General features: G+C 44.5%; 1 protein-coding gene across 1 annotated transcript in view; it reads right to left on the bottom strand.

Moving 5' to 3' along the window:
* FAM13A (family with sequence similarity 13 member A) overlaps positions 1-17,356 on the bottom strand; it is a 334,054-nt gene that overhangs the window by 277,118 nt on the left and 39,580 nt on the right. The window contains exon 3 of the mRNA XM_058667049.1: positions 16,556-16,765. Coding sequence (XP_058523032.1) covers positions 16,556-16,765 — 210 coding nt within the window. The remainder of the gene's footprint in view (positions 1-16,555; positions 16,766-17,356) is intronic.

Raw genomic sequence — 17,356 nt, 5'->3', positions numbered from 1 at the left:
GGGAGGAAAGAGAGGTCTCACCTAATGGTCAATTCCACAAATGGCTGCAACAGAAGGGTTTGGGTCACGTCCAACCTAGGGGCCTGCAACTACATGCAGGTCTCCTACAGGATGGCAAAGTCCCCAAGCTCTTGAGCCCGCTTCCACTGCTTTCTCAGGTGCACTAACAGGAAACTGGACAGGAAGTAAAGTAGCCAATACTGCAACCAGCACTGCAGGTGGTAGCTTAATCTGCTGTGGTTTACTCTGGGGGCCCACGTTGTCTTCAAAGTTAAAAAAAAAAAAAGAGAGAGAGACAGAGAAGGAAAGACAGAGAGAGAAAGAGGTCTTGCATCCTCTGATTCACTCCCCAAGTGGCTGCAATGATCAGAGCTAAACCAATACAAAGCTGGGAGCCAGGAGCCTTTTCCGGGTCTCACAAGCAGTTTCAGGAGCCCAAAGCCTTGAGCCATTCTCTGTTGCTTTCCCAGGCCATTAGCAGAAAGCTGGATTGAAGGCAGAGCAGCTGGGATAAGAACTGGTGTCCACGTGGGAAGCAGTGGATGGAAACTACCATGCTACGCTACCATGCTGGCTTAAATTTTATGTAATTAATTTGTTAGATATTTGGTCCTCTTCCAGCTCAATCCAAACAAAACATCCCTCCTATAAAAGTATTAGAAAAAAAAAAGATGATACCTTTGTATAGTAGGCTAAGCCTCTGCCACAGTGCTGGCACCCCATATGGGTGTTGGTTCATTTCCTAGCTGCTCCACTTTCATTCAGCTCCCTGCTTATGACTTGAAAAAGCAGAGAATAGTTCAAGTCCTTGGGACCCTACACCTATGTGAGAGGCCTCAAAAAAGCTCCCAGACCCTGGGTTAGGACCAGTTCAGCTCCAGTCATTGCGACTATTTGGGGAGTGAACCAGATGATGACAGATAGAAAACCTCTCTCTGACTCTCCTTCTCTCTGTAACTCTGCCGTCCAAATAAAAATACAATCTTACAAAAAAAATTATTAGGAGAAAGGTGAAGAATTTCCTGCAGACTTCCCCCAGGTTCCAAGTCATTCTAAAATCTCAAACAGACATTCACACCTTGCTTGGACCTGCTCGATCTCTTCTCTCTTCTTCGAGCTCATAACTCTTCCTTATGTTAGAAAATTCTGCTACTTTTACACTAAGGGTGGCTAAAATAAAAAGACAATCATAGGAGATGGCAATAATATAGAAAAATTACACACTTTCATTCACAGCTGGTGACAAGATAAAAAAGCAAAGCTACTTTGGAAAATAATTCTCCAGAAACTAAATATATCAAAGTTACCATATCAAGCGGCAATTCACTCCTAAATATTCACTCAAGAGAAATACAAATACATGTCCACACACAAACTTACATGTGCTCATAGCAGTCAAACAGACAAAGCAGTCTCAATGTACACCAAATAATGGAATGGATAAGTGAAATGCGGCATCTGAGTGTTCAGAAAACATAATACTAGCCAGCCACAAAAAGGAAGAAAATGGGGCCAGCACAATGGCTCAAATGGTTAATCCCCCACCCTGTAGCACCAGCATCCCATATGGGTGCTGGTTCATGTTCCAGCTGTTCCATTTACCATCCAGCTCCCTGCTTATGCTTATGGCCTGGGAAAGCAGTGGAGGATGGCCCAAAGCATTGGGACCTTGCTCCCACATAGGAGAACTGGAAGAGGCTCTTAGCTCCTGGCTTCAGATTGGCTCAGCTCTGGCTGTTGTGGCCATTTGGGGCATGAACCAGTAAATGGAAGATCAAGATCTTTCTGTCTTTCAGTCTCTCTATAAATCTGCCTTTCCTGTGAAAATAAATAAATCTAACAAAAATGCGAAGTACTGGCACATTCTGCAAATTGGATAAGACTTAGAACATTACCCTAGGTCAAAGAAATCAGTCATAAAGACCAACTATATGAAATGTACTTACAAGGCAAGTCCATACATACAGATTATAAGGCTTGCCTGGACACAGGTGGAGAAAAGCAACAGTGGGAGGCAAGGCCATGACTTCCAGTGGAAATGGGGTTTCTTGTGGTGTCATGAAGATGTTCTAGAACTAAACCATAGTAATGGTTGTGCTCTGAATACTCTGAAAACTACTGAAGTGTATGTGCTTTACGCGAATCAGCTTCATGCTGGGTAAACTGTATCTAAACAAACCAGTTTACGAGCAATCCCACTGGCTAATATGTGTGTGTTTGTGTGTGTATACACTCACACACATATATGTAATACATATTATATATAATATATATATACATAAATAAAATTGGCCATTCCTATTGGTTAATATATCTATCTCTTCTCCTAATAGCCCCTTAAGATGACATAAAAGAATTACTAACCAGTAAATGTACATGCTCACAGACACACACGCACTCACCCCCTCAGGCAGGTACTGCAAGACACGGTAGTTACCCTTGCATGGAATAAATTCACTTAGGAATGGCTTTTCCTTTCAACTTGGCATAAGTTTACCCCCTAGTTACTATAGCAAAGCCAAAGGTCACAAGGAGAAAAATGTAGGATGTATCCATGGACTCAGCCACAAGAAAAGAAAAGAATCTATTTATCAGCACCTGCTGTTCCAGATATCAGAGGGGCATTATAAATGCAAGAGATTTTTTGGTCACCTAATTGTCTATCTGGATGGACCAATTAGAACACTGCCAACAATGTTAGGAAACACCTGTGGAAACCTGGTAACCTTGGCACCACACTGTTGACCGACTGCAGCAGTGGCTTGTACATCTGATTGACAGACCTTGGTCAACATAGATGCTAACCTTTAATTCAGCTCTAGCTACAGAAAAAAAAAAAACAGTTTAAATACTGGGTATTGCCTTAGAAAACCCAAAAGACACATATTCAAAATAGACATGGGTAAACCTTAGAGTTTAAATATAATTACTCTTTTTTCATAGGAACAGAAATCTATAAGGGTTGAATACTGCCAACAGAAATAAAATTAGTAAGATGGAATTAACCCAGGAAAGCAAATAAGTCATAGACTTTCTATGGAGTTCCAATTAGCCAAGGAATGACATTGCTTAATGGCTAGAATCCAGCCAACATTTGTAAAACACCTCTACACGTGCAACACAAAATCACTCAGCCTCAAACATTACAAATGGGATTCTGATTGCAAAGACAGGTTTAATTCCACAGTACCCACTGAAGTCCTCAGAGAATGAAGAAAATTAGAACTCAAGGCTTACAACCAAGTTATTAAATTAGATTTCCTTGCAATTTGCCATTGTACTGATATGATGGGCTCTGTTCCTAAGGTGGCTTTTCTAAAGAGAACAGTTGCTGTCTACATTATCAGGAACTTAGCGCTCACATATTGTTTGAACAGCTGCTATCATAAAATTCCACCCCATTTAAACAAGGATCTAGGTTAAAAACAAAGAGGCAAGGGAGAATTCTCACTTAGATTGATCATATGCGTCTTTCTAATTTTCCTCCCAAACCTCCACCCAAATGAGTGTAAAATGTGTTCAAAAAACATAAACATCCAAGGCCCAAAAAGGAAAAAAGAATAGCTAAAAAAGCAGAGATAGTGTGATTTCAGAAGCCATGTGGAAGTGGATGCAGGAAACAGCAAACAGACTGCTCAGCAGGCTGCCAGGCTCGGGAGCCTTGCCACACCAGGACACCCAGGGAAGCGGGTCAGCAGGCAGGTGCTGCTGCTAAGGCTTGATCTCCATGTGAAGACCAAAGCGCTCCCACACACCCGAGTTCAGGGCCACGTAAGGAACACAGAGGGAAAGCAGGCAATAGTGAAAGCCTGTTAAGAAACACTGAGCCTGTTGACAGGTACCTTTCCCACCTCCCTCCCATCCATGTTCTTCAGCAACATGGTGGCTGAATGGGAAACATGAGCACACCATGGATTTGCTGGAGCAGTTGGGAAAAAAAAAACTACTATAAAAAGGTTTCTGGAAAACTCCATGTAAATAAATAAGACAAATACCAATATCAGCAGATAGACTGCATGTGTACACGTGTGCGTGCACACACACACATTCTTACAGTCATAACAAGTCAAAGATTAATTATGAGTGGGACTGGACTAGAAATGAGTTACAACAGTTGGGAGAAATTGTTTGAACTAGGTGACAGTGCAATAAAGCTAACTACACTTGTTATATGCGCAGAAGTGATGGGATGCTATCTGAAATGAAACCATCAACATCCAACATTGTAAGAATGGTGTTAAATGGCAGCAATCATCCAAAGTACCAGCTAAACCAATTAAAACTGACCTTCTGGAAAAGCCAGAAAGCTGCAAAGGTGTGGTGGTTTCTTTAGGAAGCTTTCTGTTTCTGTTTTTGTTGTTTTAAAGAAGCATGTATTTGTTTGATAGGAATGTCTTTCACTAACAGAATATACCAACATTGAAGATACTGAGTTTTACTGAAGTTAATAAGTTCGCAAGATGTCCTTTCAGTAACTGACCAACAATTTTACTAGATCACCAAAACCAATTGCATTTCTTCCCCAACACACACACACTCCTTATTGTTTCCATCATACACGTAGGCTTTACCAATTCTTTATTCATGCACATCTCTGTCTAGAGGGCACACTGTCTGAGCCAGTCCTCCAAGACCCCAGGGATAGAATCACCTCACTCCCCTCCCCCTTTTTAATACCCTTCTGACCATCTGACTTGGAAATGATTCCCCTGGGGCTGACTGCTGCAGTGTGGTGAGCTACGCCACTGATTGGGACACCCGCAATTCCACATTGGAGAGCTGATTCCAGTCACAGCTGGATTCCTGGCTGCTCCGTTTCTGACTCAGCTCCCTGCCAACGCAGCTGGGAAGGCAAAAAAACAGAGGCATATGTACTTGACTTCCTGTCACCCACATGGGAAACCAAGATGGAAACTCACTATTGCTATCTACACTTAAGAGAAAAACTGAGTGGTGGTTTAAAAATGAGAACAAAGGCTGGCATATCTCCCTTGAAAAGACAAAGCCTAATGCCCCTCCTCCTGATTATCTACTCCCACCAAACAGAACACAGGACGTAGTACTCCCACCAAACAGAACATAGGACGTAGTACTCCCACCAAACAGAACATAGGACGTAGTACTCCCACCAAACAGAACACAGGACGTAGTACTCCCACCAAACAGAACACAGGACGTAGTACTCCCACCAAGCAGAACACAGGACGTAGTACTCCCACCAAACAGAACACAGGACGTAGTACTCCCACCAAACAGAACATACGATGTAGTACTCCCACCAAACAGAACACAGGACGTAGTACTATTTGATGGCTGCACTGAAGTCATAAACAGAACAGTTTCCATCTCTCTGAAACTGCACATTCCAAGAGACGCCAGCTACCAAGCTCAGAGAACATTCCAGCAGCTGTCCCAGGAAAAGGACCTGAGGCCTCTTACTGACACACAGCATGGACACCCCAGCAGATGAAGCAGCCATTGGCGGAAGCAGATTCTCCAGCTCATTCGAGGATGGCTCAGACCCCAACTTCCCAAGACCTTCTCCACCTAAAGCAGAACTGAATCCTAACACACAAACACTGGGAGAAAACACACATTACTGTTTTACATCACTACATTGTGGAGGAACTACTATGGAGCAAAAGTCCCTACCGTACTCGAACACGAAAGATTAGGTAAGTTGCCTGCACTAATGCAGCTAGCAAATGGGCAATTTGTGAGTGGAAAGTAGTCAAATGATCTTGAATCCTGTCTGCAAAATGGAGACTATACTGCCAATACCTCATCAGAGCTGGTGCTAGGATTAAAACAGATCATGTATCTTGTCTTTTGCAATGAAACGGATGCAACTGGAAACCATTATGCCTAGAGAAACAAGCCAGTCCCCAAAAGACAACTATCATGTTTTCCCTAATTTGTCAGAACTACACAGAATACAAAAAAAAATGTAATCTACAGATGGGAGATACAGATGTGAGATGAGAGTGACATTTAGGGATCTGATTACTGGGTACAGTCTTTGTTTATACTCTCAAGGAACACAAGGTTTTTTTTTTTTTCTTTTTTGCTTGATATTTTTGTTGTTGCTCTTTGTTGTAACTAATATTTTCCTCCTTGCCATGTGTTGATATTATTACCTAATAGAGTGTTAAACCCATGGGAAAAGTAAATATAGGAAGGAAGGAAGGAAGGAAGGGAGGGAGGGAAGGAGGGAGGAAGGGAGGGAAGGATGATGTATGGGTCACATTATGCCTCAATGGTTTAGGCTGCTGTTTGGGTTACATCCTACCTGAGTCCCTGGCTTCAAGACTTAGCTGCTGCACTTTTGATCCAGCTTCTTGCTAATATGTCTTGAGAGGCAAGTGCCTGGGCCCCGGTCACCTGCATGAGAGGCCCGGAAGGAGTTCTGGGTCCCTAACTTCAGTCCAGCCCAGCTCTGGCTGTTGCACGCATTTGCCAAGTGAACTAACAGATGGAAGCTTTCGCTCTTGCGCTCACTTATGTGTACTCTCTCTTTTATTTTTCAAGTAGATGAAAAATAATTATTCAAAACCTAAAATATGTATTTATTTGAAAGGAAGAGGGAGGGAGGGAGGGAGGGAGGGAGGGAGGGAGGGAGGGAGGGAGACAGAGAAGAGTTTTCCATCTGCTAGTTTACTGCCCCAATGGTAACAGTCAGGATGAAGCCAGGAGCCAGGAATTGCAACATGGGTATCAGGAAACCATATATTCATCCCACCATCAGGTGCCTGAGCAGGGTGCTGGATCAAAAGTGGAGTAATTGGGACTCAAATCATCATAGATATGGACTGCTTTCATTGCAGGCAGTGGCTTAACCCAGTGTGCCACAAAGCTGGCCCCAATAAACATTTTCTTTAAAATAGAACAAAAAATGTAAGATATCTATTACATACCAAGCTGAACACAGTAAATGATCACTTATAAGCACCTATTATTGTCATCACTAAGAGGAATACAAGCAGAATTTCAAGCAGAACCAATATTAAACTAAAAACACAGACATTATCTGTACCAAGAAAACACATCTTCTACCCCTTTCCCCTCTCCCATATCATTTCTCTTAAACTAATTTCTTATTTCCAGCTTTGCAAGTCTTTAAGGATTTCTACGACAAAAACAAATCAATTCTCTAATAATGATTTTGAACCCTGAGACCTTAATTAACATCCCAGGGCAGACATTTTACTAATTCATTTTTCACTCTAACATTTCTCAAATGAGGGTAAATTTTGAAAAGCACAGTGCCGAGGGCGGGATATTGTCTCTACCCAATTCAGAGGGTAGATTCCTAATCTCCAATGTGTCTAAATTGAAGGCAGGGCCTTGAAGAAAATAATTAAGGTTAAATGAGACCATACCAGCAGGCTCCCAATCAGATAGAGCAGGTAGGTGTCTCCGTGAGAGGAGGGAGGGGCCCTCAGAAGGCTCCAGCATAGTGAAGGCCAAGTGAGGCCCACTATGGGAGGGTAACCACCTGCCAGACATTCAGAGACAAAGGGCTCACCAGAAACCACCTCTGCTGCCCTCCTGAATCTGGCCTTCCTAGCTGCCAGGACTGTGAGAAAAAAATATACTTGGTGGTGTTCCAGTAGGGCAACCCAACCAAAGCACTACACTTGATGTAATAATTTTTAAAATAGGTTGAGAGTGGGCATTCAGTACCGTTGCTAAGATGACTTCTGGGACATCTGCATCCCCTCCTGGAGTGTCAGTTCAAGTCTCATTCCACTTCCACCTCCAGCCTGACATCCTTGGGAGGCAGCAGGTGATGGTTCAAGTGGCTCCAGCGAGTCCCTACACCTACATGGGAGGCCTGGATTGTGTTCTCAGCTGGGCATTTGGAAACCAAATGAGCAGAGGAAAATGCTTGTGCGCACTCTCCGTTTCTCTTTGTCTAACCAACAGGTCCTGGGCTTGACGTGTGCCAGACTCAAGTTCTGCACATTCTAGGTGCCTGCTCTTTGGCATGTATTATCCTATACTTCAGCTCCCTTAATATCTATGAATTATTTGTAGGATTTGCTATTTAGGAATTAAAAACCAAGCAGAAAGTAACGCACCTAGACAAAATCTTGGTGTAGTACTATTACTTAAGTTGGAGTAAAAGAAGTGGTATCAGCTAATTTGGCCCATTTGCATTTTCAATAACCAGATTTAGAAAGTTATAAACATGGAAAAGCCCACCCAGATGACTCTGAAGTGCACAGGGCTGGACACTGCACTGGCCTTCAGTTCACTCACCAATTTAAACGCACCCCTCATTGTAACACCTCAACAGCCTTTCGCTCTTCTGTCAAAGATTTTTTCCAAAGATGTATTTTATCCATCTGAAATGTAGATAGAACGAGACAGAAAGAAGACAGAGATCTTCCATCCATTGGTTCATTTCCCCAGTGGAGTGAAGGAACAGGGCTGGACCAGGCCGAAACCAGGAGCTGCATCCACGTGTCCCAAATGAATGGCAGGAGCCCAAGCACTAAGGCCATCCTCCACTGCATTCCCATGCACATGAGCAGAGGACTGCGTAAGAAGTGGAGCAACCAGGACTCAAATTGGCACTCTGATATGCAGGCATCCCATGAAGTTGATCTACCCACCATACCACAACATGGGCCCAGCCTTCCCCACTTAACTTCCATCATCACCATTTATCCAGACTACTCAGGTTACCTCCTCTGGATCTCAGTGACAGACAATTAATAAAGCCTCCATAAAAAGATTATAAGACTCCACTCAACTTGGCAGCATCTCTGAGCTTTGGGACTAAGCCTCAGTTAAGCGGAAAGTGGGCAGAGAGCTACAGTCAGCTAAGGCCAGGCTCCTGCAAAGCTGTGGACAGGCCCTTCCTTTCAGGACAAAGGGTCAGGTCTGACAGATTAAAGGAATGTACCTGCTGCTCCTATGGCAGCCAAGGGCCCCACTCCAAAATGATGTGCATTACTGAGACCCAAAGAACAGGATAGCCTTGGCCTGCTCAATACACAGCATTTTCAGGTAGCTCTCCCTGGTGCTACTACACTCTGCTCTCCAAACTTCCTACTCCATTCATTAGTGTCTACCAAACTCCACTCCGGCGTCTGTGGCCATCCCCCAAACCACCACCAGTGTCAGGCCAGCACACTTCCTCTCACTGATTTTTAACTAAAACGTTACAGTGCTCTGGCTCTTTTCTTGCGCTACGTCTTACAGCCACCAGGATCTGTTCATGTTTGCTCTCTAACATCTCTGGTCACCTTTCATTAAGGTTCTATTACCACTTTTCTGCTTGGAATGATGAGAAAGTTTTGGAAGAGTGGCAATGGTTGCCCAACACGGCCAATGTACTACATGCCAGTAAACTGTAAGATATGATTATAAGGGTAAAGTTTACTTGATGTATGTTTTACTCAACTAAAAAAATAATTCCCTGCTAACCATCTGTTTTTGGGCCTTGGTACCATCCCCTCAATTTGTTAGTCTTCTAGAAATTCCCTTTGCATCCAGAATCTTCCCATCCATGCTTACGTAGCTTTGACTATAATACTGCCAACTCTCTCTCCATAACTCTTTCGTGGAAATTAAATTTTTTAAGAAAATGGTTTTCTACTTAATCCTAAAATAAATAAATCCCATTCTATAGCATTTTGTTGCTTAGAACTTAAATCTATGTCCAAAACACAGGAGCATAAATACATTATGTATATAACCAAACTAAGAATAAAAGTCATGGAACATGTCATCCTAGGGTAAAATATTATACAGAAATACTCAAAGATGGCAGGCTGTTAATACTGGAAATAAGCTTAACCGGACAGTAGGAAAACTTAATCACCAAAGATCTTTTACAGCTTCTCTCTCAACTGAGTTGTCTGCTCAAGCCTTTGACACAAAGAATTGGTCTGGCACAAATCAGGTATAGATAGAAGTCTTTGATAGATACTTGTGTTTTGATGTGGGCTTTCCTGTGTTATGTTTCTTGTGAATCTTAATAAAGCAGTATTTCAGTTATAGTTAATGCAGCTATGCTCTAACAACATTAACTCCAAACAGGGTTTTCCTCTCTTATCACACAAACTCTAGAGTCAAGTGGCTGGCTAACAGCAAGGATGCCCGCTACTTCCCTCTCGCTCACCAGTACCTCCATGGTCATGTCTGCTCCCATTTGTAGATGAGACAGTTTGCGTTCAGGACTTGTTTCATTTCTGGAACCCAAGACAATAGATTTTCTTTTTAGGAGTTTTTATTCAAAAGGCAGAGACAGCAAGGGAGAATACAGAAAGATCTTGCTTCTGCTGGCTCCCTTCCCAAACGACTACAATGGCTGGCACTGGGTCATTTGAGTTTCCCCCACGGATGGCAGGGGCCCAAACACTTGGGTCATCTTCCACCGCTTTTCCAAGCCATTGGCAGGACGCTGGATTGCAAGGGGAGCAGTTGGGGCTTAAACAGCATTCATATGGGGTGCCGGCATCAAAGGTGGCAATTTAACCCTCTGTGCCACAAAAGTGTCCCTAAGATAATACATTTCCTGGAACAATAAATGCCAGTGGCTTTCAACTGCCATGTGAGATACATTTCACTGTGACTTGGTTATCCTGGGAGCATTCCCTCTGTGAAGGTGTTAGAGGTGTTGCCAGGGTTTTGCTGGAGTGAAAAGTGCTTTCTGTCACTGCTAATAGCTCACTAGCACCCAAACCACCAAGCACAGTCCTCATGGGGCACATCTTTGTTTATATACTTCCATCTGCTTAGTTTTGCTTTTTCTGTTTTTGTGCGACCTGAAAAAAAAAAAGCACCACCACCAAGAATTCTGGAATTATTTTGTCTCATTTGATTTATTCTTTGAATGCAGTGTAAAAGGACATAGCCCTCTTGGGAAAATTATAATCCCTGAGGTTGAATTCGTCACCAGGTATTGGGCAGACTGGATCAGTGTGACTGGCCTAGGGTGACAACCTGGCATGCAAGTTCAGCGGTTTGCCAACTGAACATAGTCTTATTTGATCTTAGAACTTCAGACACCAGGCAAGTTCAAAGTCAATAGTGTGTTACAAGCACAGATGACTCTAGACTTGTGCCACATTATTGCTGTGAAGGTCACCATCCTCACTGTAAGACCCAGATGAGTCCCCAGGGTCATTTTGGTTTGGCTTTAGTGTCTGAAAAAAAATGCTTAGTCTGAGGCTCCATAATTCCATCTTACAAAGTATGGCAGAGAGGAAGTTTATCAGAAAAATGCTAAGCACACTCAATTATGAAATAGCTTGCTCTTGACACAGAACCTACTTCAAAACCCCACGACAACACTTCAGAAAACAGAAATGTGGCCCCGAATTGTGATGTCACATCAACAAAACTGTTAATCTGCTATTTTTTATGAGAATTGAGTTATGAAAGTAGGGTAGGTTTCCCAATGGAAATCATATCAAAATCATTTTTAGTTTATATTAAGACACAGTAGAAAAGGAGAGACGAGACTATTTTGGTCAGTCAAATCTAACCTCTTGTAATAGGCAGCAAAAGCAAAAGGTACTCAACCCCCTATACAGGACCTGACCCTGACAGCTTTGGAGTAACCAGTTGCAGTGCATGTTCCTACTGTAGCAGAGCTTCAGCAGAGATCCCTTCTCACACATTTTCTGCCTAAAACATTCAAGAGGAATATTTACCTTGTAAGGGCTACATGGTGTGACACCTACGGCATGTTCTACGCCCTCTACTGAGCTGCCTTTACACTTAATCAGTAAGCGCTCAATCAACACCCACTTCATTGAGTGTCTCACATCTTCCTCCAGAGAGTATTAGAAACTCAGCACAGCAAGGAAGCAAACTCTGGATCCCCCCGCCCGCAAGTGCACCTGCACATTATCCCATATGTTTGTGCCGGCTGATTATAGAAATAGCCTTGCTTGACAATGAAACTGCTTGTGAAGGCAATCAGGAAATGTCTCCCCAAAGATATAGCTCTGGTGTGATGACTATCCCCAGCTACTCCAAACTGGGACCCTCGGATGGGAGCAGCAGCTGCAGGCAGGGGCTTCCTCTGAGAGCAGATGCTCTACACATCACTGCCGAGGAAACTGCCAGACCCTTCTCTAGTCGGCCGAGATAACACCCGAAAGGCTTTACATCTGCCTAAGGAGACAGCTTTTACTCACCATATCCCTCCTCTCCTCATCTCTGGTAACTGGCACCATGAGCACCCTGCAGAATCCTCTAACCCCTATTCCAGTTGGTAGATCAGTATGCTATAAAGAGGGGATTGAGCCACCTCGGTTGCTGATGCCAGCGCAGTGGACAGCACACCCAGATGCATACAGTGGGTATGATGGTCAGCTCATCTAGGTCAACATGGGGTGTCAACTTCCTCATCAGAGAATGGAAAGCAGAAGAGGTTGAACAACTCTGGCCAAGCCTTGTAGCATGATCCTGGGTCTGTGGATGCACTGAAGTAGACTTGGTCAATCAACAGACCTTGGAAAGATTTTCTTAATCCTGCAATATAACCCACAACTTCTCAAAGCTATCGAAATCGCTCAAGGAACACCTTCAGAACATTCTTCCCCACGTTAGCGTCCCTAAGGCAACACCAAACATCTTATATCCCCAGGTATGAGAGCAAGGAGCAGCTCTCTTCTCCCTCCTCCCCTGTGGATACGGGAAAAAGAAAAAACCAACGGAAACGTTTGTCCTACCCACCTTCCTCCACCCTAGTCAGATGTCCATGTGGTTGTGCACCCCTCTCAACTACATAAAAAAAAACCACTAAAAAGAAAATTAAAAATTTTAAAAATGCATCTGACCCTTCTGCACACCTCACAATCAGATCAGACTCCTGTTTTCACGCCTGTAATTAAAATGGCTTTCCTTCTGTCCTTCTGCCTCCTGTCACAGGCTCTGTTTCAGAGAGGAGAGAAAGCTTTTTTTTTCTCTTGATACCTGCCTTTAAATTTTTTCTTTTCATTTGAAAAGCACAGTTGGTGAGTTAGAGAGAGATCATACTTGATAGGGAAGAGGTCAGGGTAGGTCCCTGGAATTCAACCCAACTCTCCCATGATGGCAAGGACTCAATTACCCAAGCTGTTGTTCCCACTTTAGAGGGTCTAACATCTCCAGGAAGCTTGAGCTGGGCATGGGCCCCAGACATTCCACCCAGGGCTCGAGTGTTCCAAGCAGCATGTTAATGTCCATCACTTAACTAAACATTTGACCTCCTACACCTGTATATGATACAATCCAAAAGGAAGCCCTCGGTCGCAACAAAAATACTACTGATCACAGTAGTACATAATACAAATGCAAATCATACAGGTAATACAAACAATAAGACAGTGCGTTCTCACATTAGATGAAAACCTTCCAGAAAAGGTGATGAAAGCTTCTAAAATTCACGAGAGTTTTGAGTGCTAAGAATATTAAAAACACAGAATACTACGGGTATTACTAAGAATGCTAAGGACAGGGCAGTATCTGCCCTACAGCCAGGGTGTGATCCGGTCTTCCTACTAGAGGCCACAGTGATGGCTCAAGGAGTGGGCCCCGCTACACTGGGGAAGGTCTGGGTTGAGCTCCCAGCTCCTCGTTCTGCAGTCCCTCCCATGTCCACCCTCACTGTGAGCCTTTCGGGTTACACCAATGAAGGGCAGCTCTGCCTCACAGTGACTGTCAAATAATTAATAATTGTTCAAGGGAAGATATCTGGGTAATAAGTGTTTCTTTGCAAGGCACATAATATTTAAATTGCCAACTAACTTTTACAGAAATATTTAAAAATAATTTTCACAAGTTTATCCACATCCCTGTTTTCCATGAAATATTCCTTGTAAGAATGACGCAGTTGTCAAACACAAGAGGAGCAATGGTTTCCTTCTTGAAATACTGACATATATAAAGATGAGAAATTTCAGTTTCCAGTCAACAAGTCTCAAATGTTCGCCAAAGTTCTAGCATCAACACTGTGACTCAATTGGGGGCAGTTTTACTCAATTGGGGAGTGGTTTTACTTATTTATTATTTATTGGTGAAAACCTACCATTTCTCTCTTTTTTAATGCAAAAAGACCCTAGTTGAGTGGGAATACAGCAACGGCTACCATCAGTCACACCATGGAACAGTGACCATTTCAGCCCTACATGCTAATCTTTGATCACAGGTCATAAAAACTGTAGTGCCAGGACATTCTTACCCATCAGTCTGACAGAGCAGAGCTAATGAAGGTTAAAGGTGGATAATTTTCCAGCAAAGGGCAGCCCCACCAACAGAGGGTAGGAAGATTTGGCAGAAACCCCACCTGGCCAGCACCTTGACCTGCAGCCTCAGAAACTGAGATGAATATCTACTGTTGAAACTACCTATGTTATCATAATAGCTCTAGCAAACTAATATTCTCACTCCTCAGATGAGGCCCCTGGAGAGGAATGCCAGGGTTGTCACATCCTAAGGAGAAGCGTTGGGTCAGGTACACAGATAGAAGCTGCCAAAGGTGAGACCAAAATCAGGCCTGTGTGGGGATTAGATGGAACCAGAAATTGGAAAATTAAACCTAGACAATAAAGAATGAGGGTTTCATCAAAGGGCAAGCTGTTCAATGCAACGCTTGCCCTGCCTTTCCCAAGCCGGTAGAGGGGTGTCAGAAAACCACTCAGGGAGTTTGAAGGGTCTAAAGTGCCACAGTTGCAGCATAGAAGCAGGTGGGGGTGCCCTGGGAGGCAGTGCAAAGAGGCAACCTCTGCTTGGACCCAGTGACCTTCACTTCAAGAACTTGGTAAACAAGTGCATGCCAGACCAGCTGCTCCGAGCTGCTCCCCCAGGACGGCCGAGGCCACCCTGGAAGCCAGGCGCCGGAGGGAATGAGAGCTGAGAGACGCCAGCAAAGGAGGCGCTGTGGAAGCCAGTACTCGGGGAGTCCCAGGGAATATCGCCAACCAAAGAACAGCCGGTGTGTTAGTGGCAGAGACAGCGGAATGTTAGTGCAGTCATCCAACACAACCTCACCTCTTCTAGCCAGTACATGACAATGGCCTTTTTCGGATACAATATGAGTTCTTCAAAAAATTCACAGAAAAAAAAGGAAAATAGCACTTATTCCAGTACTAAACAAACAAACAAAAACACCCTGAAATCTATGCCAAATTTATCAATATGCATTTCCCATAAACTTTTGGAAGGTCTCTCACATGTATGATTTTTTTTACAGCCAAATAATCTGGTTCTTTATTTCCAGTATCCATGAACTTTTGGGGGACCCCTCACACTTCTGGCACTTTCTTCTCCTGTACCCCACCCCTCACCAGAGGGCACATGCACAGTCACCTCACTCCTGTGGCTTCAAGCACCAAAAACTTCCCCAACCTGCTCCCTGATGCTCACAGAAACATGTTTTCCCCTTACTGTGCTCACTTGGCAAGAATAAGGAAGAAAAGGACTTCCTCAGAAATTGTTTTCCTTGTATCTGGGACAGAGTGCCCAAAGGTTAGGTAGGTTAGGCCTATAATTACTGATCTGGGGCCAGCACAGTGGCATAGCAAGCTAATCCTCTGCCTGCAGGTGTCAGCATCGCATATCGGTGCTGTTTCATGTCCTGGCTGCTCCGCTTCCAATCCAGCTCTCTGCGTATGACCTGGGAAAGCTGCAGAGGCTGGCTCAGGTCCTTGGGATCATGTCCCCCACATAGACTAGGAGGAGGCTCCTGGCTTTGGGCTAGCTCAGCTCTGGCCACTGCAGCATGGAAAGCATTTCTCTGTCTCTATTTTTTAAAAAGCAGCTTGTGTTTAAAATCACACCGTAATTTCATAAAAATAAAATGTTTTATCTGCACGTTAACACAATTACTTGGGGATTTCAACATGCATGGGCCAAAAAGCAACCACACTGTGAGATTTTGGTCCCAAAGGTGACTCTACAATTTAATTATTAGTATTTTCCAGATAGAAATGAGTATCTCACTCCTGTTCCTTCTTCGGGGGTCCCCACTCAAAAAAGCACCTCACTGACCCAACTGAAGACATCAGACGCCAGGGCCTGCAACACTTCCATTTACGGATCTTTCCTAATTACTTTCCTAACAGACTGAGAAGGAAAGAGAAAGCTTTAAGCAGCAAACACTAGACGGGGTGGTTACAGGAAGCTCACAAATACATCAAAGCTTACTTCAACATTTAAATGTTAAATAATTAAAACTTAATTTTTCACTGAAAAAAAAATCATCGTGGGCAGATATTTGGCACAAATAGTTAAGATGCCACCTGTGTGTGTGTGTGTGTGGTGGGGGGATCCCTGGTGCTGCGGTGACTCAAGGTTCCAAGGGTGATGCCACACCACCGTGCCTGGATCAGGTCCCGGCTGTTCTGCCTGGCATCCAGCTTCCTGTTAACGTGCCTGGGAAGCAGCAGAGGTTGGCCCAAGTGCCCAGCATCCCCACCAGTCCTGCAGGAAACCTGGATGGAGTTGTAGGCTCGTGGCTTCCGCCTGGCCTAGCTGCTATTGCCATCTGGGAAGCGAACCAAATGCCTGAGCACCTCTCTCTTTACAACAAGACAAGCGGAGGTGCACTGACCCTGGAAGAGCTGAAGGAGGCGTGGCTGCAGGGTGGAGGTGATGATGCTGTCTGGCAGCTCCCGGAGGAAGAGCTTGAGCAGGCTGGCCACCGCGCACACGTCGCCGTCCCGCCCCAGCTCCACTGGTGTGCCACTCTCGAACTTGAGCCGCAGTCCCTCCACCACCTTCACGTTGCCATTCACCCGAAACAGTCCTTCCTGCGTGAGTCCTGGGGCGGCAGAGAAGACAAAGAGAACCGATAAAGGACCGAGCACTGCAGAGCCGCACGCAGGACTAAGTAGAGGGCAGAGAAGGGGTCCCTGAACAGTCAAATTATGGATCCCTGGGAGCTTTTCGCATTTTCTAAAACCGCTTGCTTAGACTACTGAGGAGGATCACGGATGATGGCGAGACAAGGGCTGGCCCTTACAAATAGGACATTGCCATACGCAAATGTAGGAAACGCCTCCCAAGTACCCAAAGCACTTCCGTCTAGACAAGTGACGTCATGTGACACAGCACATGGTGCAAACCGGCCCTGGGTTCCAGAAGCATCTCCATAGCACACGAGCCTCTGACCACCAGGACAGTCCCTGAGCGACACCTCAGGAAGCCATCAAGTGTGGCTTCAAAGGTGAGACCAAGCGGTGCTCAGACCAGCCCCTTCGTTCAGCTGGTGACTGCTGGTATCCAGCAGAGAAACTCATGAGCTTCGGCAAAAGCAGGAGAAAACGGAGGGCCACTCCAGGTGAGGCCAGCCCGATGAGCTCAGGCATCAGGGCCCGCTCTGCTTGGAACATGTCTTCTCCACAACTAATGC

The sequence above is a fragment of the Ochotona princeps genome, chromosome 7, assembly GCF_030435755.1.
Source record: "Ochotona princeps isolate mOchPri1 chromosome 7, mOchPri1.hap1, whole genome shotgun sequence".
NCBI lineage: Eukaryota > Metazoa > Chordata > Mammalia > Lagomorpha > Ochotonidae > Ochotona > Ochotona princeps.
The sequence above is the reverse complement of the archived record's forward strand: the minus strand, read 5'-3'. Positions and strand labels throughout refer to the sequence as shown.